This window comes from Orbicella faveolata, unplaced genomic scaffold (assembly GCF_042242905.1).
Source record: "Orbicella faveolata isolate gen_17 unplaced genomic scaffold, um_ofav_v1 contig_2, whole genome shotgun sequence".
Taxonomy (NCBI): domain Eukaryota; kingdom Metazoa; phylum Cnidaria; class Anthozoa; order Scleractinia; family Merulinidae; genus Orbicella; species Orbicella faveolata.
The window spans coordinates 3986926-4010956 of record NW_028301547.1 but is presented as its reverse complement, the minus strand read 5'-3'; the positions used below and the strand labels follow the sequence as shown (position 1 = coordinate 4010956).

General features: G+C 39.6%; 1 protein-coding gene across 2 annotated transcripts; it reads left to right on the top strand.

Moving 5' to 3' along the window:
* The first annotated feature begins 23 nt into the window (after positions 1-23).
* Positions 24-22750, top strand: LOC110061845 (uncharacterized). 2 transcript variants are annotated; one of them, XM_089288888.1, is made up of 3 exons: positions 24-360; positions 6974-12286; positions 15029-22750. In XM_089288888.1, the coding sequence occupies exons 2-3, from the start codon at positions 6976-6978 to the stop codon at positions 21925-21927; spliced, it is 12210 nt and encodes a 4069-aa protein (XP_089145014.1). In that variant the 5' UTR covers positions 24-360; positions 6974-6975; the 3' UTR covers positions 21928-22750. The 2 variants fall into 2 exon arrangements, with proteins under 2 accessions (XP_089145014.1, XP_089145013.1); XM_089288887.1 differs by lacking the exon at positions 24-360 and adding an exon at positions 3847-4034.
* The last annotated feature ends 1281 nt before the right edge of the window (positions 22751-24031 follow it).

Here is a 24031-nt window from a genome sequence, read left to right as displayed (position 1 = left end):
AATATCTGGTTGGTGTAAAAGTGTTATGTTTATACGATGTCTTATCAACTTTTCAAGCACTTCTTTCCTCTGTTTTGTTTTGGAGTGATTATTATTATTTTAATATATGTGTAATTCAAAACAAGAGTCATGAATAATATTTGCGATAGTAGAAACCACGCAGAGTTCGACGTCAAAGGAAAAAAATATCTCTTTCATGAATATGCTAATGAAGGCTTTTAAGAGTCCATAACTACACAATATTGAGTGACAGATCAGTCTTGTATTTCGCACGGCACCGCACTGAAACAACACTCTAGCACAGCTCTCAAAGAAACATCACGAATCTTTCTCGACTACAGGACCGATCGACCACTGTTGGTAAGTAGATGGCTAAATTATACTTTCCCCTTAAATAAATGTGTTTGTAAAGTAATGGAGCTAATATTTAGTCATATACACGGTTTAATTGTCGGGTAAGCCTAGATATTTCGTTGAGTTTTTCCTTGTTCGTCTCCACACAAATATTCTTTCAGTGCTATAGACAGATTTTTTTAGATTTCTCTCCGTAGAAATTCTGAATGTTTTTGTAAACTCAATTCCGAGTTGTAAATAGAAGATTAGCTGGATTTCAGTGAATAAACGCCAGTCGACAAGGTGGTATCACAATGTGCAAGCGTGATCAAGCTTGCCTGGCCTAGAAATTAATGTAGTTGGTATAAATCAAAGTGACACGGTATTTTTTCGCCAAGATAATGTTAGTTCTATACAAGAATATCTCTTTCTGTGACACAACTTCAGTCCAACATCGACCGTGATAATAATCGCCATAAATCATGAGGAAGCTTGTACAAATACATAAATTGAGTATTTAAATAAAACCAACGTTGACTGATAAGTGTTTAAGCGAAACTAAGTCGTCGCAGAGAAATGATAAAGTTTGATCTAAATTCACGGTGTTTTGAAGAAAACATTTTAATCCAAGTGGTATTAACCTTAATTGCATATGGACATATTTTCGCGTTTTCGCAGTCTCCTAGTCTGACAACAAGTCCTCGAAGAGGCTATTGGAAATTCAAATAAGCCGCTTAATGACCAGTAAAACGGTCGATGTTTGTCAAGAACCGACGAATCGAATGCAAACAATTTGAGGATTAATGACTAGTATTATGCATGTTTGGTTGACACTGATAAAATGTTTAAAAGTCGAGAACACAGATGCAATATTCGGACCGTGTCCTTTAGCATAACAGGAAACAAAACTTGTTTACCACCGCAAACTTTTCAACGAAATAATTTTTCTAACGCATTGGCCGGAGATTTTATCGCGTGGGTGCTAAAATCTTCCATCACAGAAGATCCTGTTTTCGTATCCTTTTACTTGTATCGAAATTAGGGCAAAAATTATGACATTTGAAATTTGAAACGATGCCATTAAGCATTGAATAAATTCAACAAAAAAGAACAAAAATTGGACAGCTTTTTAAGAGTGTTTTCGTTTTTCTATTTAAAAACATATCACCTGACCATGGCAAGAGACGAACTGTCTCCTGCCTTAAAAATGCATGTCTGTTTGATTAAGAAAATAAAGCAAAAAAAAAAAACTTCTCGATGATCAGCTATTTGTACCCAACATAAGTGACAGATGTTTTTCGTCAGGCATTTTATGTAGTCATTTGAGAAAATCGAGCGTTACAGCACAGTACGTTCTTTACATGAACTGACTTCGTAACACGCCTCAAAAAAATATGTCTGATAATTAAACAAAATGGCCTACGTATCTAAGGGAATATAATCTCGAATCACTAGTTTGCTGAAGTACAAAAACAGCAAAATGGTAATATAAGTCAAAATATCAAGAATGGACCGGGAGGTGAGGCATAATACAAACATAAGACGTGAAAATGTAGCAACATTTTACACTCGGACACCCGATGTAGGCCCTCAGATAAAAATATGATCTAGATGTTAGTGTGTGGACATCGGCAGCTGTTATCTACTAACCATTAATTCTTAATGAACTCTTAATGGCCGTAAATTGAAATATTGGCCATTTCGGTGTCCGCTTTTAGCCTACCTACAGAGGTCTCTAATATCCTCTGAATGCGGGCCTATCCGTCTTCCTTGTTGAAGTAAAACAATCTTTTCACTAAAGCTTCAACTTGGCAAGTTTGTCCACCTAATTTAAACTTCACAACTTCAATTTTTTTTCACTTTGATTCATGCCCGCCAACGTATTTGGATAAACTATGACAAGCAAAAAATTGCTGAAATGAAAGGAGATACATATCTCAGTGTAAACGATTCTCAACGTTTTAAACGCTGCCAGACAAAATACAAATATAAAGGGGGGATGAGTAAAAAATAAAAATACTGAGCTGATATTCACGGCAAGAACTTAGAGACAACTCAGCGAGGGTCTAACAACAACAAACTAGTATTATGATATTATTAATATTATTAGATTGCTGTTATTACTTCTCAATTAGGTTTTACAAACAAGCAGAATGCAATTAATGGGGAGTCAGTCAAAATAGAAAAACTGAACTCAACGATATTACGATATTATTATTACTATCATTAGATTGTTATTATTTGAACTATTATTTCTCAGTCAGGCTTTACGAACAAAATAATCACAAACCGTAAAGCACGCTAAACGAGGCTAGACGTGATGCGGAAAAAAGAGCGGAAGAAAAGACCCAAGGCATTACAAACAAATTGACACCAATACACATAAATACAGATACAAAAAGAAATAACAGCTACATTTTACAACAAATCAAGCGAACGAAAGCAATTGAACGAAATCAAGCTAATTCAATTGCAATTACATTTCTTCATCATATTTGCATTCGCCTGTGGCGACGAATGTTTGAATTTTGGTCGTCATGACAACGCCATTTGATAGCCATTTTGAAGTTTGGAAAACCTTGTGAATTTAGTTTCCATGGAAAATTGGTGCAACGAGGATTTTCTCTTGTTTGCGAGTGAATTTTACTCCATGTGTTTCGCTTTGCAGTTCACGATATATATACGATATATGCATATAAATTCTAATTATTATTTTTTTGCATAAGATTTCATTTGCCACCAGTCGAGTTCATTGATATGTAACAATTGGTAATTGTTGATGCGTGGTTTCATTGGCTAAGGACGCTTAGGTGCGAACGCAAACGGAATTCTTAGTGTAATTAACAGAGTTGTTTTGTCTCAGTTTATTGTTTAACAGCTCGCCTATTATCCACTGCTAACTAATAAAAGCGCGAAATGTTTGACCTGAACGCTTTCGTGAGTAAAATCAATTTGTTTCGTAAGTCAAGCTCTCAAGCGAACAGTTTGAAACAGGAAATGACGAGAGAGGGTCGAGATGCGTTTCAAATTTTCTGTCACGTTCAGCATGCCTTCTGAACCTTAAGAATGATAACATTTTTACCTATTGTTCTTTATCAAACAGTTTTGAAATATAGCTATTTCACAACAAGATTTTCGATTCCATAGAAAGCATCTTTAGTTTTTTTGTAACTTTGTGTTTTATAGAGGTACGAGATCGACTGCTAACAGTTTGCAAGGCTTTGATTGGCCAATTATGTTATCAAACTCCCGCCAAGAGAACGCGGAACGCGCCAAATGTTCCAGCCATGTGCTTCAAAATAATCATTAGTGCTTTTTACCATAACTGGTGAAAAACATTGAAGCGTAAACAATTTTCTAGCGTACAGCTCCTCAAAAATTTGACCACATTGCAAAAGACACAGATTCATAGGAGCAGGCATGAGCAAGAAAACGAAGTTGAGTTGGTCAACTTAAGAGTTCTGTCAACCCGGTTAATCAATTATGAAGTTAATTTTACCAAGCATCAATTATGCACTCATAGTTTATGCGTAGTGGGCTTAAGGAATTCAGCTGTAACCTTTCAAATCGAAGTGGCCCATTTATCGCCGGTTTGTTCGGCGTCATCTAAAGACGAGCATAGCGTAAGTGAAGAAAAAAACGTCGACGAACCTTTGGAACAACTGCGCTGAACTCACGATGAAGCACTCCAAGGATGTAATGTAAGTAATATTTGGTTTAGCTAGCTCGTATAAAGTACTTTGTATTAAATGCAACCAGCTATGTTTGTTTCCGTGTGTAGCGCATGAAACAATTTTAACAGCGTGCTTCCCAGCATGTTTTTGAGCTGAAAAACCTAAGATCAAACTTTAAGATTCCTGGGTCAAGTTCAGAGAAGTTTGTTTTTTCGACTACCTTTTCTCCGGAGTGGAGTGATTACAAATGTGAGTGAAGATTCTAGACAACAAGTGCTTTAAACTACAACACTACTATCTGATGGAAATTAGGTAAACAAAGCATTTTATAATTCTTTGTTCTTGACATAACGGTGTGTTGATAATATTTATTGGAATATATAAAACCAGGCATAAGACTTCTGCGTAGAGCTATTGAAGTTGAACTTTAAGTGACAACAATTTATACGAATCTGTGTGACTTGTTGTTTTCACGTAATCACCTTGGACTAACAAGTTCTGTTGTTGTTTGAAGGGATTACTTATGATAGCTTTGACGAGTCACTGCAGATATTGTTTGCTGTCGGCTCAACTTCGATTTTCAGACAAATTGAACAATATAAGTAAATCATGACACTTCGTTACTCAAAATTTATCGCGAATTCGTAATTCTGCCAAACCGCACGCGGTCAAGGAAAAATTCTTTTTCTTCCTTTGTTCTTGACTTTAAAGGATTGAGACACGATATAACACACGTGATAGTTAAAAGGACGCGGTCGGTTTGTTGTCAAAGAGAGTTGAAGTATCTGCGTTCGGCTTCTAAGGAGACCTAGTGTCTGATTGTAAAACGAGAAAATTACACAGCGAGTAAAGTTACTTAAGATATATTACCAAATTCCACTTCATCTTCATAGAATCCAGCTAGTAGGGTCGACAGTTGAAATTGCATAATTCGTTGTGCATAATTCGTTATTTTAAACGAGGGTCATGTATTTATAAGCGACGCTTGTGTTTGAATTCTTTGAGACGCTAATTTATCTTGAAGTGTGGGCAAAATGTTAGTTACACAGAATATTCATCAGTGCTCTTGACATGAGATTTTGCATGTAAGAAAGTTTTATGAGTGCTGTCATGCCCTTAAAGAATTGCGTAACGAGGGCTGTTTGAATTTAGTAAAGTAAAACATGTTCCAATGCCATAGGTCTTCGGTCTAGCACTGTGTGTTCTAGCTTCATGCTGTTCCCCCAGAAAGACACAAGAGTGAAAGACTTTATTTGTGAAATACACAAAAATAAACCGAGCATATAAACTGAATTTTTTTTTATCACGGTGATAAGAATCAACAATTAACATAACAGTCACCAATCGGTGGCAATGTTCCGAGCAATTCAGTGCAACACTTTTGTCTGTTACTCCGTCATGGTAGACAAAGAGCAAGTCCTGTCGAGCGTGAATTGTTTTGCTATCGCTGAACAAGTCGGGAATCAAGTTTGATAAAGATTGCAAACCTTGAATGTTGTGCTCTTTTTTCAAGAAATGTTTTATCGACCCAGCAATTAAATTTGAATCGATTGCAATGCTGGTGAAAATTCAAACAAAATTTCCAAACAAAATTGCATGAAGGATATACCTTCTCCTACATAAAAACAGCACCAGGTTAAAGATTTTGCATGTGTGTGTAAACTTGTGCGTTGTAAAACGTTTATGTGCTAAATCTACAGCTAAAAAATATTCAATAGTTTTAACTGTTCATTTAGTTTAACGTTAATTTTCCGTTTAGTCGCTTGACCGGTTTTCTGATAATATCTATAAAATCGCCGTTATAACAGAAACGTAAAGCCTAGATGTCAGTTCTAAATATTTTGTAAACTGGAACCAAATTGGCACGTAGGCTAATAATAATAAAAAAAATAGTTTCTATAAAAGAAACTGTTACGTTGCAGAAGTGAGGAGAGTTGATGTTAAATTAAACTCTAACTTTTATATCCTAAATTCATATACAGTTAAATTAGCCCATCTGCATGTGTTTTTTTTTTTTTTTTTTTTTCAAAAATCCAGCGCTTTGTTCAAATGTCGCTTCTAGGTTATTGAATTCGAAACTGTCGTCTAGGAGCGATAATCCGTCCTAAGCTCGCTATTTTTAGGTTGGCGGGCGAGGTCTCCGACAATCGGTCCCCCAAGGGTAGTCACAATATTAAATAACACATCAGTTTTGTTCATGGTTGATCAGACAGGCCAGTGTCTGCCCAAATAACACCGCGATTTATTTGGAGTTTAGTTTGTAAAGAAACCATTCTCCTTCGTCGGAGGCCATATGAGAAAACACTTGCCATATGTCTAACGAAAAGCAAGGTAAAATTTTCAAAAAACGACGGCCTTCAAATGTGCAAAACATAAGTACAGTCAGTTGCAAAATGAGGGAGACTGTAGCTGAAATACTTATAAAGTGTAGACAACCGTCAATACTGCATGAAAGCAGCGGTTAATTTACTCCAAAGGCTTCACTGAATTGATAATATACTAAGCTAAATTTTTGCGAACGGGTAACTTTTCAAGCGTTTTATACTTTCCGTCAGATTCAAATAGAGTATTGCTCGCAATCCCTTCATATGCTCTACTGACTACTTACACTCGAAAATCTGTGAACGCCAAAACTGATTATAAATGTAATAAGCATCGTTTGTCGCCTTTTAGCTATCGTTGTCGATTACTCTGTCACTTGTTTTTTAAGGGGCAACTGTGAGTGGCTTCTTTTGCTAATTTTTCCACATCAATTTTTTTTTCGGCACGATTCACTGAGCAGAAATGTAGAATTAAATATTAGAAATCATAATACGCCAAAATTACCCAGCAGTGGTAACGTATTTCTAGAAGCACACACTTAAGTAAAGAAATTTTGCTCTTTCTTACAAAAGAGACTACATATATTTGGTAAAACGTAATATACGTTTATTGTTAACTTCTTCAATTTGTCTTATGTTTCACAGACATGTCCCAGCATCGTACAGTCCACGAACTATCCTTATCACACGGGCAGGCGATACGTGAGTCTCGCTCTGAAGAATCTCTGCCTTGGAGCCAAGCGGGAGAGAATCTCGATTTAAGAGGGAACTCAGTGACAACAAAAACAATTCCCAGTTTTTCAAAACTCGGGAAGCAATTGAGAATACGATTTGAAAGTAAGGAACAGCGAGAAACAAGGGATAGCACAAAGGGGTATTCTGGAGAACAAGAGAAGAGAAATAAAAGGTGGAAATTGAGAAGCGAAAGAGACTCGCAGGAAATTGAAAGCAAACCGAAAGATTCTTTACATTGTAAAGTTAATTCGGAACTTGCTGTCCAAGTCAAAATGTCCTTGGTCCAGAAAACATCTCCAGTTAACACTGTTAACGACTTGAGGGAAGCTCGAGAGACCATCAAGAAGCTAAACGAAAGCCTTTTGAACGAGAAAGGGTTATCGGAAGCAAAAGACACAACAATCGGAAATCTCCGTCATGAGATAAATTTGTTGGATCAAGAACTGGTAGATAGACGAAAGGAGAATGATAAAATCAACGATGAAATGAGAAAACTACGATCAAAAACAACTGCGTTGCAGACAGAGAACAAGATTCTGGAAAGGCAAGTGAAGATGATGAACGAATCGAACAAAAAACTTCATAACGAGATGCACGAGTTACGAAACAAGCTTCGGATTCAGGAAACTAAAGTCGGGGAACTTCGGGTGCAGCGATCGGAAGCCGTTCGAAAGTACGCTCATCTTCTGCAAACCAGCGTGGACAAGAGCACAAGGCTTCGGTATTTCCTTCAGCAATTACAAAATGAGATTTTAACGCATAGTGTGACGTCGAAGAAGTTTCAAATGCAAAAGCAAGCGCTCGAAGATCTAATGCAAGAAGACAGTGAAGAAGATTTACAGTTCAAGAAATACGGACTGATTTCCCCGAGAAAGATGAGAAAGACATCGTATTTGTTATCAGAAGAGGAGAAGGAAAGCCTACGGAAAGACGTGGAGAACGCGTTTGAAAGCAGGCAAAGTAAAGTCCAGGATACAAGAAGTCTCCCGGTTGAAAAACTCACCACAGCTACGGAGAGAATACTCACAGAAGGCTTGAAATCTCGGTTGGGACGAGAGAACGAGGAAAGCTCGCAAATGTCCAAGTTGATGCAAGAGGCGAAGCATCAGATTAAAGGTTTGGAAAAGATACAATCTTTACATGTCGAAGAGTCGAAGCGATTGGAGGACAAAGTAGGAACGCAGCTTAAAGCCCTCGAAGCCGAGCTCAAAGATTTATCAGACGAATTAAGATTGGCTCAGGTTTCAAAGAGGGAGGACGAAGAAAAGCTTAGATCCATTAGGAAGTTCTCCACGGCAGATACGAAAGTTGAAAGTATCAGTTTAGCCCGAAGAACATCGCAAGTTGAGAAGTTAGACCTTGAGAGCGCCATTAACAGTATGGAAAGAAGGAGTGAAGATTCCACAAACCCAATTTCACCCATGGAGAGTGAAATACTGTCAATGAAGCAAAAAATGGCGGCCATGCTGGAGGAGAAACTCGTGCTCTCAGATGAGCTGATCGAATCTCGCACCAGTCTCTCCAACCTAGAGAGCCTCTTGGAAAGCAGAAGTTTGGAAAACGAGAAAATGGAACAGGAACTCACAGAAAAGGAAAAACGGATTTCATTGACGGAAGAGCAGTTAAAAGAAGCTCAGAAAGAAACGGCGAATCTGAAGGAAGAATTAGAGACTACTAAGAACGAACTGTCGTCAAGGGAACGGGAGGAAATAGCACAACCAGATAAAGTTAAAGATCGACCACACAGAGTGGAACTCAACTTTACTCCTAATATCCAACCAGCAAACTTAAAGGAGGAACTCTTAGCCGTAAGACGCAGTAGTGTCACGCAACCCAACAGAGTGCCGGGCACGGGATCCCTGGGAGTCGATAAAGGAGTACAAGTGGGCGGAAGTGGACACCGAAAGCTCGAAAGAATGCGATCATTTGAAAGTCTTCGCAGTGTAAGACGAAGATTGTCCTTGGATCAAACCGTCAATTTTGCCAACAAGGTTGAGCGTAAAGTTAGCAAAACCGAAGTGCGGTTAGTACAGAGAGCAGAAAAGGGGGTTCAAGTTGACATCGATGAAGCAGAACTTGGCACCACACCAGAAAATTCCAAGAAGGATGAGGTTTTAATAGCAAATTTAACTAAAGAGAATCGAGAGCTGAAGGCAATTATGGAACAACAAGGTCGAGATATCGCGAGCCTTGAAAATGAAATCAAGAAACTATGGGACGACAAGAAAGCTTCTTACTTAGACGGTGAAGATAATGCGCCATTCAACCCACCAAAGAGATTATCGGAGTTATGGAAGTCTCTTGAGGAAGCGAGACAGGAAAAGGCAGAGGCAGATAAGAGAAACAAGGAACTTCAAGAAAAGTTGAAAAAACAAGATCAAGAGATACAAGTAATTCTCGAGAATTTTAAACACCAGAAAGACGAACACGTGTTACCTATACCGAATGAAGTCATCAACAACAATTATTTCAAGGAAAATCAGAACATGACCACTGAACAAGGTCGTTCATTAGAAGAGCTTGTGAGGGCAAGTAAGACGAACTGCCTCAGTCATGAATTTGTTTTTGACACTGAAGACGGCCGCGGCGTCCCAAATGAGCTACCTTTGGAGCGAACAAGCAAGAACGAGCAAAATATTTCAATGTTAGAGTCGGTGATTGACCGCATGAAGAAAGATCTGGCAGCTTCAGAAGAGCATGGTAGAGAATTGGAAACAGAGCTATACAGAAAGGAAGATGAACTGCGGAAAGCTGAAAGAGAGATTGAATTGTACAAAACCAAACTTTCCGAAATGAAGGACTGCCTGGACGAAAAAAGCGAAGAAAAGGATTGCGCTGGTAGAGAAGTTCTTCAGTACAAAACTCAAGTGTCAGATTTGAATACTTTGTTGATGGAAACAAGGAAAGAAAAACTAAGAGCCGAAGAAGATGTCCAGCGACACAAATCACAAATTTCAGAATTGTCAGCGTCCCTCGATCGGACAAGAACAGAAAAAGGTCATCTTGAAAATAACAGTGAACTGTTCAAATCCCAAACATCGGTGCTCAAATCCTCGTTGGAAAAAGCAAAAAGAGAAAACGAAAAGTCAACTAAGGAGATTATTCAGTGCAATTCTCAGATTAAGCACTTAGAAAATTCTCTTGAAGAAGCAAGGATGGGATTTCAAACAGCAAAGAAGGAAATTGAAAGTTTCAAATCTGAAACTTTGCAACTGAAAACATTACTTGATGAAACAAGAATAGAGAAACAAAAAGCAAGTGAAAATAGTCAGTCAAGGATTGCAGAATTGAAATCATCGCTGGACAACTCCAAGAAAGAGCTAAATTCCTCTAAAAAGGAGATTGAACTGCAGAAGTCCGAAATTATCGAACTGAAATCTCACCTCCAAAAAACACAGCAAGTAAACCGCAAAGCCATGGATGAAAGAGAACAATACAAATCAGAGATTTCGAAATTGGAAGCCTCGCTTGACAAAACACGAAAGGAGAAGGTCGATGCCGAAGAAGAAATTCGAAAGAAAAAGTCTGAAATTTTAGATTTGAGATCTTCGCTTGATGAAAGAATGAAGGAAAACGAGCGTGTATATAGTGACATTAAGAGGTACAAGTATCAAACGGAGGAGTTGACAGCGTCACTTGAAGATTCCAAGAAAGAGAACAGTTGGAACGTGAAAGAAATTAACAGATATCAAGACGAAATTTCTGAGTTAAGAGTTTCACTTAGCAGATCAGGAAAAGAAAGTTCCAACGTATCTAAAGAATACGAGTTGTGCAAGTTCGAAATTTCAGATTTGCAAGCTTCGCTCGACGAGGAAAGAAAAGAAAATCGTGCTACCAAAACAACGATGGAAAGATATAAATCTGAGCTTTCCGATCTGAAGAATTCTTTGGAGAAGGCTAAAGAGGAAAATCGTACTGCCACCATCGGTATTGAAAGGTATAAGAGCCAGATTACAGATTACCAAGAGTCGCTTAAAGGAGAGAGGAAAGAAAATGTCGCAGCTGCGAACATAATCAAGGAGTGTGAATTAGAAATCTCGGACCTGAAGAAGTATCTAGATTCGGCTAAAGAAGAAAACCAGAATCTAAAATGTGACATTGAACGTTATAAAACGCAAATTTCAGATCTACGAGCTTCGCTCGAAGAGGAGAAGAAAGAAAATCTCGCTGCAACGATGGAAATTATCAAGTATGAAGCAGAAATATCTGATCTGAAAAATTCTTTCGAGAAGAATAAAGAAGAAACCTTCACTGCGACCAACAACATCGAAAGTTATGAGACTCAGATTTTAGATACGCAGGCAGCGCTCGAAGATAGAAAGAAAGAAAAACATAGACGTGAAAGTCGAACTATTGAACTTCAAAGTGAGATTAGTAAAAGAGAAGAGACAATGCAAGAATACAAAATAAAAGAGGCAGAAACGCGACTCGAAAAGGAAAGGTTGGAAACTAGTAACTCCAAATTACAAATTACGATTGACAATCTTAAAAAACAGCTCATGGCCGCTGACGAGAAGGTGAAAGACTTGGAAAATCAGGCTGAAGAAGACAGCAGAACCATTTCACAACTAATGGATGAACAGTCAGCAGTGGAACGTCTTCAAGAACAAATTAAAGTGCTGGAGACAAAACTGAGTGTGAAAGATAAGAACCTAGAGCAAAAGGTGGAAGAAATTATTGAGAGAGACCAACGCATTGAGCAAATAGCACGGGAGAACGAGGAACCCCAGAAAAAGATTCAAGAAAGTCATAGCAAGAGCGAAGGGAATTACGTCGATTTTGACACAGTTGATGGAAAAACTGAAATAAAGGTCGAAGCTGGAAATTTACCCGAGAGCAGTCCTGAAATAGTTGACGATCCCAAAATCATCGAGGACTTGGGGAATGAAGTTGTGGAGTTCAAAGAACAGTTGCAAATACTTCAAACCGCATTGAAGGATATTCAACAAGAGAAAGCCTATTTAGAAGACACCGTGCAGGACTTAAGGAATGTCAAGAAAAGCCAGGAAAAAGAATTAGATCTACTCAGACAGCAAATTCAATTTCTTGAGAGCAGTGTACAGGACACCGAGGAAACTCTGGAAAAGAACGCGCAACAGATGGTAGATAAAGAGAAAGAGCTGCGAGAGCTTGTCAAGGAAAAGGTTGTAAAGGCGAGCCAGATTGAGAGCCTGGAGACGAGTTTAAGTACGACGCTTCGGGAAAGAGACTCTACATTAGCAGGTAAGAAATTTAACAGTATGTCAGTTTACAGTGAGACTACTCAACCGGGCCGCCTGGAAGAAAACTAACCAATCAAAGCGTAAGCTGAGAACAATGGACTGACAACCTCTCGTGACGGCAAGTGGCGGTCTGTTTCACTTGAAAACATAAACACTGTCGACTCCTCTGCGTTATATACACTCTGAGGAGGTTTGAGAGATTCGGCCCTTGACGGCGAATTATCATAATTATAAAATCTCTCTCGAAAAATTAGCTTAAAACCTCATTTACGACAACCAAACGAAAACCTTTGAAAAGCATGCAAAGTTTAAGATCGAAACTAACCAGTCAACAAATGGCAAAGCTTCCTTAGAGGTTCGCAACACTTCGCACACTTTGTTGGGTTTCAATTTTGTTAAGAACTATTTTTCGTATATTTCAATGTCACTGATTAATTTGAGAAAAAGATCGCTATCCTTTGATCTCAAGTAACGTTCTGATTGGTTAACTCTTTTCCAAGTGGCCCGGTTCGAGTAGTTGACTGTAAGGATAGCTATTTCAGCCACACTTTTAGTACGTTTTAGCATGAATTAAGAAGATTCAAATGAAAACAACTTAGCCTGATGGGTAGGAACGCAGCACTAAAAGTTTGACTTCAAATGATAACAAGACATTAGTGACTGGATGATTAAACTAAATGATTTATAAAATGATGACGATTGAAAGGGTTTAGCACAGATATGAAAATGCGAAACACGCGTTATCATGTTGACTCTGGATTTCTCAGAAATTAGTTTTGTATTGCCCTGTGATTAGAAACAAAGAATGTGTTTTTCATTCAATGCCCTTACAATTGTGTTCTCACTGACCTGGGCAAGACTCACCTGGGTTTCACTATTTGCATATGAAACAGTTTGCAATTGGTGGCAAGCCAAAAACGTTCCAAGATATTTTACTCTTTTATGTAAAGACTGTTGAAATCTAACTACATTTTTTGGCTTATTGAATTGAAATTAATGGTTTGAAACATTGACTTTTTATTATTCATTCAAACAGATTAAAAGCCCTAGTTATTGTGCAAAAAGCAGTTTTAACTTGAGTGTCGAAAGTAATATTCGCATTTACTTTGGTTTCCCAATACTTCCCTATGCTCTTGGCTTAAAAAATTCGCGCCACCTTGTCATCCATTCAGAAGTAAAACCAAAACCAATCATGACTCTCTCCGGAACACGTTTTCCCGCGCTTTGCATCAGCTGCCTGTATTTGCTAGGAGTTTCGACTGCTTCGAGTAGATTCTACACAAAATAACTAAATAATATGATATAAAGTTTGAGCCTGATGCTCAATTTTTTTGGAAAACTATTAGTGATGTCTTTCTTTTCTCGAATACAGTTACCTTAAAGGCATTTATTACTCACGAGTTTTCAAAACACACCCAAACAAATGGCGCAACCTTCAAAACGTGACTGACTTTCAATAAATCATTCATTTGCAGCGACCTCAGAATTTGTTAGCTGTCTCTTCTACTACGAACCACATTTTTCGTCGATGACATGTTTTGCGAGTTCTTTACAAAATCAGCTGATGTTGTTGATTATTCCTTTAATCTTTGGCGGTGTCAAAAAGTTAAAAAAACTTGAACAAAGGATTGTCACTCTTAAGTCCTAAGAGACGCGAAAACAATAGAAAACCGCAAAACCTTTTCATAAGGGCTCGTTCTAAGAAATGTTTGTCGAAAACACTGGAAATTTACAGACACAAACGAAGAAAGAACTATTTTAAAACTTTTAAAAAATAAAACTAATTTTCTCACTCACAGAGGATATACAGATAGTCATTTACCAGTTGTAAACTGTGCCAATATTGAGCAATTACGTTGTAATTCATTTTCGTTGTATTTAGATAGCAATTCAGTTTTCATAATGTTTGGTAGGTACAATCTTAGTACTTATGCGTTTATATAATTTTCATGTGCTAGTAAAAAACGAAGCCGTGCGTGGAAAGCTATTCTCATCTATAATTACATGAATCGTGTGTAACATATGGTCCTCTCTTGTAGGAAATATTATATTGCGAAACCTAAAATAATGCTCGCCAGTCTCAAACAAAGTTATTGCAAAGAAAGGAAAGTTTGACTTTGTTCTAAAACGACCGTTATGTGAACTACTTTATTCAAAAGTGAAATGAAAGGTTTATGAAAGTCTCTAGATCATTTTATCACGCTTGCCAGCTTAAGTACCAGGATTAACTAAATCATGGTCACTGTATTTGCATGAATAACTCTTGGTCTCTTTGTAGTGCACGCGTTTTCTGTTTGGCTTAAAAAAAAGCTTTTGTTTTGATTAACGACGCTAAAAAATGTTATGAAAGGACCTGTGTTCGTGCAATGTCTGAAACTTAGGTAAAAGTTGCTCAAATGAGATCATCCGTAAGAAAACAGGACGATTAATTTTGGTTTGACGTAAAACAGAGACACGTTTTTAAATTGAGTGACAACGAGTTTACAGCCAATATTCTTTTTTCAACTGTAATCAAAATGCCAAGAACGCCAATTATTTTAAAGACCGAATTCCCAGTTGGATTAAAAGAGAACAATGACTAGTAGTTATTGATAACAGCTTGGACGCGATTCATCCAGCGTTAGCTTGTTTATAGCGAGGTGCAGATAAGTTTACTCTTTAGATTTGTTGACTGTTTGTTTGTTTGTTTGTCTTAGCACTTATCGCTTCCGCCAGGTACTTAACAATCGCGCTTTCTTTTCAGCGAAAGACGACTCCTTCGAACGGCTGCAGGGCGAGAACGAAAGGTTGGTGATCGAGGTGGAGCAACTGAAAATGGAGGTACAGAAACAATCTTTCGATTGGCAGGAGAAGGCCAAGATGGAAGCAGATTTTCAAGGCGTCTCAGACAAGCTGAAGGAAGCTGAGTTGAAATATCTACTTACTAGGGAAGAGAAGGACAAACTTGAAAAGGATTTGAAGCATACCACCGAACGAATGATCATGCTACAGAACGGGTTCAGCGACGCTCAAGCTATGGTCAGAACAAAAGAGGACAAGATCAAACAGCTGACAGCAGAGAATTTCGAGCTGCGCTCACTGGTTAAAGACAAAGATGAAAGCCTTTATCGAGAGGAGAAACTGCGCATGGAAAACATGAAATCTTTGGACGCGCTGAAGATCAAGTTAAAGAAAATGGGAACAGACGAGAAGAAACAGCGAGAGCGGTTGTTTAGCTTAAAATCGGCGTGTTCGGAGGCAAACGAAGCTTATGAGATTGTCAAGAAGCAAAATTATGAGATGAAGCGAGACATGGAAGATGTAAAGAAAAGGCTGAGCGAGAAAGACTCCGCGCTGGAAATTTCGGAGAAGGAGAAGGAGAAAATGGAGGAGCAGATTTTAAACGCGTCACGAACAATCGAAGACTTGCGAAAGAGCTCCCGAAGAGATGAAAGCGTGTCGCCGGATTCAGCCCTGGGAATCTCTCTAACGTCCGCGTTTGAGTTCAGTTCTGGTCCCAACAGCCCGAACTCCGTAGCCTCAGATAACGCGTTCTCGGGAGAAAGTTTTGGCCAGGAAACCGGGCTGCTGTGCAAGATGCCGACCATGATCGAGAATTTCCGAGCGGTTGTCCAAGACAACGAAGCACTTCGCGGGAAACTTTACGAGGCCACCGTGCAGAAGGAAAAACAGGAAAGCCAAGCGAAACATCTTTCTCAGGTAAACGAAATGCTGAAAAGTGATGTGGCTGTCAAGGAAAAAAGCGTCCAGGGCCTGGAAGACAAAGTCAAGTTGTTGGAGGACGAGACTCGCGATGCTAGGAATAAATTTGTCGAATTGGAGCGCAGTTTTGCCGTGGTGTCCACTCAAGCCGACCTCTTGAAAACGACGCTGGAAAACCGAGAGAAAGACTTCGCAGAGTTACATGAGAAGGTTGAAATACAAGAGGAAAAGGAGAAAACTTTGGAGCTGTACTCCAAATCAGTGGCCGAGAAATTTGAGTATGAAGCAAGTGAAAAGAAGAAATACGAGGTCCTGTCTCGACAGTTGCTTGAAGAAAGTACTAGTCAGAAGAACCAGCTTGAAAGCATTGAGAAAAAGCTTGCAGCCTCGCCGAGCGATCGCGACGACATTTTCTTTTCCGCACATGGTAGTGTTCCCATGGCAACGGTGGAAGACAAAGTTGACGTCGTTCTGAAGAAGAAGAAAGATTTAGAAGTACTGGTGTCTAACTTACAAGCTGAATGTGCTGATTTACAACTGGCGAATGGAGAGCTGCAGAAAGATCTCACTCAGTCCCTGGAATCGGAGAAACTGAGGCGAGAACTTGAAGGAGAACTCAGAGCAACACGGATTCGTGACGAACAAGCGAATGCTAAAGTCGTTAATCTTGAAGAACAAAAGAAATCTTTGCAGAATGAAAACAAAAGCTTGGAAGCGACGATTATGGAGTCAAAAAAGAAAGAAGAGGAATTGGAAATCAAGGTTGGCGCCATGAAACAGACTATAACAGAACTGGAAAAATCCAACGAAAGTTTCCAAACGGAGAACGAAAATCTGAAAGATAATCTGCGGAGAGCCGATGAAGAAAGTTCTAAACTGGCGAACGAACTGAGGTTGATCCAAGAGAAAATGGCCGAGATTGAAATCACGAACGATGCATTCCAAGCTGAAAACGAGAAGCTGCGAACTGACATCATGGCGCTATCAGAAGCAAAGTGTGATGTGGAGTTGACCATTTCTGAAACAGAGAGGCAGATAAAGAAACTCAAAGAAACCGCAGATAAAGAGAGAGCGAACAGAGAGATCATTGAAGTTGAGAAGAACGAAGCTTTAAATCAGTGTGAGGAACTGCAAAACGAGTTAAACAGAGCGAAAAACCGTCTTGAAAAAACGGAGGAAAAGCAGAAGGAAGCAGAGAAATCAGTTCAAGAAATGGAAAAGAGCAAGTTTGATTCGTCTTCAGAGAACCGACGGCTTAACGAAGAATTGCAGTTAGTCAAGAAAGACCTGTCGGAAATGGACGGACGATACAAGAAATCGATCCAAGAAGAAGAGAATCTGCAACAGAAACTAAAGCTGGCTAACTTGGAGGTGGCTAAGCTGAAGACTGCAAACGAGAGTAGTGCTAAGAGAAACGAAACCTTAGAAAAGAGCCTCGTGGAATCAAAAGGAAACAATGAAGAGCTGGAAATATTGCTGAAGAAGACTCGCTTAGAGAAAGCGAACGTACTGAAAGATGTCAGCCTAAAAGACAAACTTATTCAGCAACTGGAAGCGAACAAACATGAACTGGAGGAAGAAAGGCAAAGTCTCACAAACGATCTGTACGTCACCACAAGAAAGGTTTTAGCTCAACAACAAAATGCTGAGACCTTGATGAATGAAATAAATCATCTAAACCGCGAGATGAAAGGAGCTATCAAGAGCGCGCTGAACAAGGAATTGAAAACAACAGAGGACGAGAAACCTTCGCAAGGAGATGGCGAGACCATTGCTTCAGACAGTGAGGTGCTGATGCAAAATTTGCGACAAAGTATCCGAGCTACCGAAAGAAATCTCGACTTCTTCCGCTCCGAGGCTAAAGTACCGGAAGTAGAATCCAAGAGTTGCCAACGAGATGTTGAATTTATCAATAAGGAATTTGCGCTTCTTAGCAGTCAGGTGACTTCGTTTTCCACCACTTCTAACAAGCTGTGCGATGAAATTAAGAAGCTGAAGGAAGATTTGACGCAGAAAGAATCCCTGCTAGAGGAAACAAAAGAAAAGTACGATAACTTGAAGGAAGAAAACCTGGAAAATCGCGAATCTATTATTCAACTACAAAGCAAATGCACTGAGCTTGAGTCACTGTTTGGCGAGTACGAGAACAAAGCGGAGAAACAACACTCAGAACTGGTCCGCGCAAACCAACAAATGTCAACTTTGGATTCAAATCTGCTGAGAGCCGAACAGAAAAAGACCGCCCTCGAGAAAGAGCTACTGGTGTGCCATGAGAAAATCTCACATTTGGAGGCAAATACAAGAGCGATGAAGGACGAAGGACGAAATGACAAGAAAAAGATCGCCACGTTAGAGGCAGAATACACAGAGAAGCAAACCCTTGCGCGGGAATTGGAAAACACCGAGGCGACACTCAGGGATCTGAGGGGAAAATTCGATGATGCCCTGAAGGAGAAAGAAGAAGCGAAAGCTGAGCTGTATGGAATAAGAGAAGAACTGCGGCAACAACAGGCAGAATTAAAAAATTCCCGTAAAGAGGTCGACCATTTAAAGAAGCAGATGAATTCAGAGAAAGACACGCGGCAGAAAGTTGAGCTTGACTTGAACGAAAACGCCGCCGTTTGCAAAACATACAAGAACAACCTTCAAGATTTAGAACGCTCGCTGGCAAGATTGCGAGAGGAGAATTCCGATCTCGAAGAAAAAGTCAGCATTTTAGAGGCGGCGGGAAATGCCTTGAGGAAGGAGACGGAACTACAGGCCGTAGAAATGAAGAGGCTTGAGGAAGAGCTGGCCGACTCGAAGGAAAAGCATTGGAACCTTTCCAAGAGCCATGAAGGCAGCGAAAAAGAGAGAAAGAAGTTGGTTAACGAGAAGATTGTCTCGGAGGAGAGGATCACAAAGCTGGAGGGAGCCTGTAATGAGCTGCTGAAGGAAAAAGAAACGAGTTCCAGTAAAGTTCTATCGCTTAATGAAGCTCTGGAAGTTATCATCGCCAGCAACGAAGAAACCGCAGCCAATTTGAAGACCGATCTGCTAACAACAAAGAAAGAACTCTCTGTAACAAAAAGCGCTCTTGAGAGGAGGCAGAAACAAGTGGAAGAGTTGCAAGAAGAATTGAAAAACGACGAGCTAAAGATGAGATCACTGGAAGAGAAGAAACAAGAAGTCTTTGAGAAGTATTGGACTAGTCAGAACGAGTTGACGGAAGCTGAAGGGACCATAGACAACTTACGAGCGGAAAACAAAGAACTTAAACAACAGTGCGCCACTAGCGCCCAGCGAATCCAACATCTTCAGGAGACGCTACAGTCAGAGAGAGAAACCAACGAGAAAGAGGTGTCAGCCTGGAGCGACCAGATGAACAAGTTGAAGACACTACATCAAAAGGTGATCGAAGAACGCGGCAACCTCGAGCGAGATTTAGAGCATACTCAGGCAACGTTAACGAAGACCGAAGATGATCTTAAACAGACCAGTGAAGTTATGGGCGAGAAGGAGAGAGTTTTCAGCGCCGATGTAACCAAACGAGACCAAGCTTTGGAAGATTTGTCATTGCAGAACACAAACGTGACAAACGAGCTTGCCAAGACCAAAGATGCACTGACAAAAACCTGCGCCGAAAACGACGACCTTAAAGAGCGACTTGATCTCACTACTGAGAAGGTAGACTGGTTGGAAAAAGAGCTCCAGGAGCGAAACGCTGAGATTGAAGATTTGTTGGCTGAAGCGCAAGCCAAAATGAATGTTGTACGCAAAATGAAAGCCACAAACAGCGGTGAACACTTTGCTGAGTTGCCTTCATCAGAGTTTATGGCCAGAGATGATGAGGAGGGAACTGATGGCGTTGACGCCCGACCGGTTACACCTTTAAACACATCAATGAAAGACGTAGTGGACTCTTTCCATAAGGCGTGTCTGTCATCTTTCAACGATAATAGAGCACTCCAACAAGAGTTGAATGCCAAATCAGACGAAATGGCGCGTCTGGACGAAAGTCTTCAAAAAGAGAGGAACAATGCATCGGAGGTGAAAAGGTACCTCCAGGATTTAGAAAAGAAGAAGGGGAAATTAGAAGACGAAGTGAAGAGATTGAGAAGGCGCCTAGAAGCGTTGAAACTTAAAAGCGTGGAGATGGAGAAAGAGAAGGATAACGAAATTACCGAAACTAAGGGAGAAAAGATATTGCTCGAGAAAGAACTGTGGAATATGAAGGAAGCTTTAGAAGAAGCAAAGGTCAAGCGGAAGACCGCTGAGGAAGAAAAAGAAAGGTACGCCAAGGATTTGGAATCTTCGCGCAAGCAGATCGTCGATGCAAAGAGCGATATCAAGGGAAGTCAACAACAGTTTGACGCACTCCAAGAAAACATGTTACAGTTAAAGAGAAGAACGTTTGAACTGGAAGCAAACGAAAGAGCAACAGAGCAACTCATTCAAGAAAAAGACAGAGAGCTGTTCGCCAGCCAGTTAAAGATCGACGAGCTTGAAAAGTTGTACGACACCGCTAACGAGAAAAAGACGGAGCTATTTACAAAGCTCTCCGGAGCGGACGAACGCATAGCAAGCTTGGAAAACGACTGCAAGGAAAAAGCTGTGGATAAAGCCAACCTTGAACACGAAATTACAGCGCTGAAGGACAGTGTGAAAGACAAAGCTACAAGGTTAGAGAAAACAGAAAAGGAATTAGACGACTCCCGTGAGAAATGCGAAGAACTCGAGATCCAGCGAGGAAGCCTTCAAGCAACCAACGAGATCCTAAAACATCAATTAGACGCCACGAAGAAGGAGTGCTCACAATTTCAGGCATTGCTTCAGAAAGAAAAAGAGCTTTGTAGTACTTTTAGTGGTCAACTGAACGAAGTAAAAAGCGAAAAGGAGATCCTCGATCGTGAGTTGAAGGGGGTCCTTGAACAGAAGGATCACATACAACAGATGCTGAATAAATCGGAAGAAAACTTGAACACTGCTGAAGGCAAAGCTACGAACTCCTTCCACGAGATCGAGAATCTTAAACGACAGATGATCAAGGTCCAGAGTAGCGCATGCGCTGATTCTGCGCGCAAACAGCTGGAGATTGGCAAGCTCAGAGCTGAGGCTGAGTCGCTCGGAAAGGAGTTAAAGGACAAAGAAAGAGAGCACAATGAGAGCCTCACCAAGTTCAAAGTTACAGAGAAAGAGAACGAGTTCCTGAAGAAAGACCTGGCGCAGAAGCACAACCGGGAATCGGAGTTGAAACTCGACCTTACATCCACCAATAGCAAACTCCAGAGTTATGTAATCGAAAGAGAATGCTGGGAACGAGAAGTGAAGTCTGTCTTGAGCGAAATGGAACAGCAAAAGAACGCCAGCCAATCGAAGGAAGAGAAGCTTGAGCGACTGCGCACGCGTTATGAGAACGAGATCAAGTTCTTACAAGAACGCGTGGAGGCCCTGGAACGAGAGGTACGGATCATCCAAGAAGCCAGTGAACAGCAGCGTCACGCTGACGAAATTGCGTCCAAGCTCGCGCTCGAGTCCAAAGACATGGAAATTGACAACCTTAAGCTCCGTCTCCAGGCAACTAGAATGCATACCAGTGAGAAAAGTGACGTGTTGGAGATCATGAAAGACCAGCTTGACGAGCGCACCAGGCAGATTACTGACCTCATGGAGCAGCTGCGGATGCTGAAAGAGAGTTATCACCTCGAGTTAGGCAGCTTGCATGCCGACCTTAAATGCGCTCAGATGGAAAACATGCTGCAGAAGCGCGGAGAGCTTAGTGGAAGCTTTGGATCCAGGCAGGAATCAGAGTTGCTTGACGTCATCAAACAAAGCAGAAAAGAATCCGAACGACTGAGAAACCTTCTTAAACTCAAGATGAAAGACATGAAGTCCCTGAGAAAGCATATTCTCTCCGAGAGAGTAAGTGGAACTAGAAAACCTGGATATACAACGTATTAATGAAAAGAACCGTTGAGCTACATTTTACTATAAGAAAATAATATTACAAAAACAGTTAAAACATCACAAGCAATGCTTTTCACGACCGAACGTTTTGAAACTTTCGAGCAAGGCAATAAGTTCGTTTGTCCATGCTGGATATCACATATTTACCCTGTGTGCAATAAGATACTTAAGTAAGAGACCTTACGTTTAATAAATAATTTATCATAAGCAGTACTTTTTAAGACCGAACGTTTTGAAGTTTTCGAACAAGGCAAAATGTTTGTTTATCGACGCTGGATATCACATATTTACCCTGAGTGCAAGATACGTACGTCAAGTAAGATATATTACGTTCAGTAAATAATTTATCAGAAGCAATGCTCTTTACGACCGAGCATTTAGAAATTTTCAAACAAGGCAGTTAGTTTGTTTCTCGATGCAGGATTTCACTTATTTACCATGTGTGCAAGATACGTGAGTCAACTAAGATACATTACGTTTAATAAATAATTTATCGAAGTTTTACAAAGTAATTATAACTTCAAGAGAGAAAAAAGTAATTTTCTGTACAAAAAAGCTACTAATATATTTAACTCGAACGCTATTTTTGTACCATTTTGTATACGAATTTATATTTAAAGGCGTTTTTTGTGTGCACAAGGCTCTGTATTTCAAAGATCTGATTCCAGGCACACTTCCGTGTTGTGTGGCATTATTATAAATAGGAGAAAAGAACTTCTTATTCAACTATAAGTAACATTTCTGATTATGCTATAAACAGTATTTGTAAATAAGCTTAGGATTTGAGTGCATTTTCAATAAAGATATCAAAATTTAACCCTTGTTCAACTGTCAAATATGTAGGATTCAATAACTGAGCTACTTTTCATTTGCATTTTACGACCTGACATCATTTTTTTTCTTGAGCTTTTCCAGACCATTTATCTTTAATTTTACGCATGGAAAACCTTTTTATTATATAGGTATAAGTGTTTTGTACAGGTAATCATACGGTTTCGAGTTCAATTTGGAATTAATTTGCACGTGTGAGTTTTTCAAAATGGAACGAGAAAAACCGTATGATTACTTATTAATAACATAAACATGAAAAAATTCGCGTGGGGGAAGTGCCGAAAGATCTTTCTTGAAGCCTTTTTTTTTTCTTATTCGAGAAAACGTTTTTCAAAGTTTCCGTAGAAAATTTTCGCCATCATTTTACGTGATATCATCGGCTTAGAAAATTTCCTATTGTCTTTCGGCCGATCATAATCCAGAATTACGATGTGTAATTTACACTGGTGTTACATTTTTTGCACGGGTGTTACGCTTGAACTGCACTGCTCTCATCCAATCAGAATCGAGTAATTTTTTCATGTGTATTAGTTACTGGAAAATACAGCAGTCGTAAAATTCATACGAAACTACATCCGGGACTTTTCCATATCCTCACTAGTGAAGATATCGATGACTTCACTGATGTCGTGTTTGACCCTTAAACCGTACTTAGATTTGTTGGTGTATGATCGAAACATCTTCGGATCTTCCTCGAAAGCCTTCGGCAATCTTCGGAAATCTCGGAAAATGTTCAGAAACGTTTGTGTGGTCTTCGAACAATTTTTAGAAATCTTCGGAAAGTGGTCGGAAATCTTCGGAAAACAGCCAAAAACATCGTTATCAGTATGTCTCTATAATAAACAAAATAATACATGGTTGCTTGTAGACATGAAGTATCTTTTCTCTTATTCAACTTTATACCTCACTCGTTCGCTGCACTCACTCGTGAGATACCGAGTTGAACACTCGAAGACATATTCCATATCTACGTACGCCCATGTATTATCCTCTATCTACTACATGCACAAATTAAATTGCGCATTGTACGAGACCTTTAATCAGTTTTACGTACAGTTTTTGGGTCCTGTAGCAGCTCTCGTAAGGTCTCTCATGAACTGCTGGATACCTTTTGAGAGAAAAATATAACAAACAACAGCAACAATGCACGCAGCCCCAAAACAATAGCAGCTGCTGCAATGACGACAAATAAAATTACAAGCTTATGACAGCTGCTACACTTGCGCAGTTTTTCTCAGACCTGATAAATATTCTTTAAGGGGAAAAG

Excerpts from the sequence above, each read along its gene's own strand:
- LOC110061845 (XM_089288888.1), top strand. The coding sequence starts at position 6,976 with ATGTCCCAGCATCGTACAGTCCACGAACTATCCTTATCACACGGGCAG. Across the intron at positions 12,287-15,028 it reads AAGAGACTCTACATTAGCAG|CGAAAGACGACTCCTTCGAA; the intron begins GTAAGAAATTTA and ends CTTTCTTTTCAG.